Source organism: Myotis brandtii, unplaced genomic scaffold (assembly GCF_000412655.1).
Source record: "Myotis brandtii unplaced genomic scaffold, ASM41265v1 scaffold797, whole genome shotgun sequence".
NCBI lineage: Eukaryota > Metazoa > Chordata > Mammalia > Chiroptera > Vespertilionidae > Myotis > Myotis brandtii.
The window spans coordinates 334,649-337,318 of record NW_005371210.1 but is presented as its reverse complement, the minus strand read 5'-3'; the positions used below and the strand labels follow the sequence as shown (position 1 = coordinate 337,318).

Genomic DNA, 2,670 nt, shown 5'->3' with positions numbered 1-2,670 from the left:
CTTCTAGCCCTTCCCCACCCTCTGTACCCCCCACAGACTGACACAGGACAGCTCAACACGACAGCAGACACGGCAGGGGTGGGGCCGTCCCCGGGCTGGGCTAGAAGACGGTGCACTTCTTCCCCGGCTTCTTGACCGGGGGCGGGCACAGCACTGCCCGGATGGCCTCGTCGAACACTGTCTTCAGGCCGCGCTGAGTCAGGGCCGAGCACTCCAGGTACTTGACTGAGCCTGGGGGCGCCGGGGAGAGGAGAATGAGGGGGGAGGGCGGGTGCGAGTGCGAGCTGGGCGCCCGCGATGGCCCGGCCAAGCCCACTCACCGATCTCCCGGGCCATGGCCAGGCCCTGCGGGTAGGTGATGGGCGCCAGCTTCTTGTCCCGCAGCCGCTCGATGGTGTCTTTGTCGTCTCGGAGGTCCAGCTTGGTGCCCACCAGGAGGATGGGCGTGTGGGGGCAGTGGTGCCGCACCTCCGGGTACCACTGTGGGGATGGAGCTCTGACCCTACCCCTCAGGGGCTCCTACCCCAGCCCGTCCCCGACAGGCAGGCCACGGCGCCCCGAGACCCACCCTGAGCCCTCCTGCTTCACGGGTGACCACTAGGTTTGATGGGGGACAAGAACTCCCAGCCAGACCCTGGCCGGTGTGGCTCAGTGGATAGGGTGTCAGCCTGTGGACTGAAGGGTTCGGGGTTCGATTCCAGTCAGGGCACAGGCCCGGGCTGTTCGATCCCCAGTAAGGCACGTGCAGGAGGCAGCCGAACAACGATTCTCATCATTGATGTTTCTCTCTCTCCCCCTCTCTCTTCCTCTCTGACATCAATAAAAATATATTTTTAAAAAAATCCCCAGCTAGAAGCTTCCAGGCCTGTCAGGGGCTCCCAGCCGGGGCCCTTCCCTTCTCTGAGAGCCTTGCTCGCCACCCTGCCCAGCCTGTACCCTCGGCCCCCAGCCCGGGGAACCCCACGCCAGGGGGGCACCTCCTCTCTCTCCAGAGGACCCTCAGCCCCTCCCGTCGGAGCAGGTCCCCGGGCCCCTCCCCTCGGACAGGCCCCGGCCGGCCTTGCCCTACCTTGGCTCGGACGTTCTCGAAGGAGGCCGGGCTCACCAAGGAGAAGCAGATCAGGAAGACGTCCTTGGGAGGAAGGAAGGAGGGCGCGGGTGGAGGCGGCCCAGGAGGCCCCTGTGTCCCCCCCCAGCCCCTCGGGGCCCCCCAGCCACCCCGGGCTGCCCGTCACCACCTACGGTTTGCGGGTAGGAGAGCGGCCGCAGCCGGTCGTAGTCTTCCTGCCCGGCCGTGTCCCACAGCCCCAGGTTCACCGGCTTCCCGTCCACCATCACGTTGGCCGAGTAGTTGTCGAAGCTGCAGGGACGGACGGACGGACGGAGGGAGGTCGGCCCGTGCCCCCCTCCGGCCTCGCCCCGCCGCCCCGCACTCACACGGTGGGGATGTACTCTCCTGGGAAGGCATTGGTGGTGTAGCTGATGAGGAGGCAGGTCTTGCCCACGGCTCTGAAAGACAGGAAGTTCCGGAGGGCGTCAGTCACAGGCCCGGCCTGGTCCCCGAGCCCAGCCCTCAGGAAAGACCCAGGCTCACCCCTCTGGGCCTCAGTTTCCCCATCTGAGGATCCCCGTGTCAGTGTTCTCAAACCTGAGAACCATGGAGTCATCGGGGTGCTTGTCAAAGGGCAGACTCCAGGCCCCACCCCAGAGAGTCTGACCCGCGGCTGGGGGCGGAACTGGGAACCTGTGTTTTGAAAAGCTCTCCCAGGTGGCGCTGATGGGGGACCCAGGGTTAAGAGCAGAGGGTGCCCAAGACACCCCTGAACTGGACAATGCCGCAGGGACTCCCGAGCTTGACCAGGGCTCTGCCCTCACACCTGGTCCACCCCCTGCCTGTGGCACCAACTTGGGCCAGTCCGTTCATCTCTCTATGCCTCAGTTTCCCCATCTAGAAAACAGGGGTGAGTCCCTCCTCAGAGGAATGTGCTGAAAAGGAAATTAGACGAAGCCCATAAAAAACCAAGCGCAGTACAGGGCCCGGCTGTTGGGGAAAGCCTGCCCTGCCCCCACCATCCTGCCTCATCAGCGAGCACAGCAGTTCAGAGCTCAGAGCTTTGGAGTCAGAGAGACCTGGCTTCCAATCCCGTAAGGTCTTGGACAAATTAATTTCTTTGAACTTCAGTTCTCCCACCTGTTCAATGGGCCTAATATCAGGGTTGGTGAGAGGATAAAACAGAGGGGTGTGACTGAGCCCAGGGCCCGACACATAGTAAGTGCTAAGCAAATAGTGCTGGCCCTTGAGTCACGCTGTCTTCCCAGGGCCTGCTGGGCTGGGAGGGGACACAGGTGGAAGCCCAAGGGGCAGGCCAGGCTGTCCCCCCTGCCTCCACTGCACTGTTTCGTCACCCCGAGACCCTGGGGCAGCGGGGGGCGCAGGCTGATGTGGAAGGAAGGCCCCGAGGCGAGAATGTATCACAAAGTGAAAAAGTTCTTTATTTCAGAACAGCCGCTGCCGTCGAGGTTACACTGTGGAAGGTGGCGCGGGCGCCAGGGGGGAGGCTGGAAGGGCTCTGCCCCCCGAATTTCCTTCCATCGCCCGCACGTTTTCTCAGGCGCACGTGTCCGGGGTGGGGCGGCGGAGCAGGGAGGGGGCGCTGGCCACCCCCGCCT

The 2,670-nt window shown here is 64.1% G+C and overlaps 2 protein-coding genes across 2 annotated transcripts in view; both read right to left on the bottom strand.

Annotated features, from left to right (window-relative positions):
• LOC102249210 overlaps positions 1–2,670 on the bottom strand; it is a gene marked incomplete at its 5' end in the record, with an annotated part of 29,470 nt that overhangs the window by 16,739 nt on the left and 10,061 nt on the right.
• RAC3 (ras-related C3 botulinum toxin substrate 3 (rho family, small GTP binding protein Rac3)) lies at positions 7–1,682 on the bottom strand. The gene is made up of 5 exons (XM_014531253.1): positions 1,438–1,682; positions 1,243–1,360; positions 1,070–1,132; positions 321–480; positions 7–231 (listed from the first exon to the last, which is right to left on the bottom strand). The coding sequence occupies exons 1-5, from the start codon at positions 1,665–1,667 to the stop codon at positions 101–103; spliced, it is 702 nt and encodes a 233-aa protein (XP_014386739.1). The 5' UTR covers positions 1,668–1,682; the 3' UTR covers positions 7–100.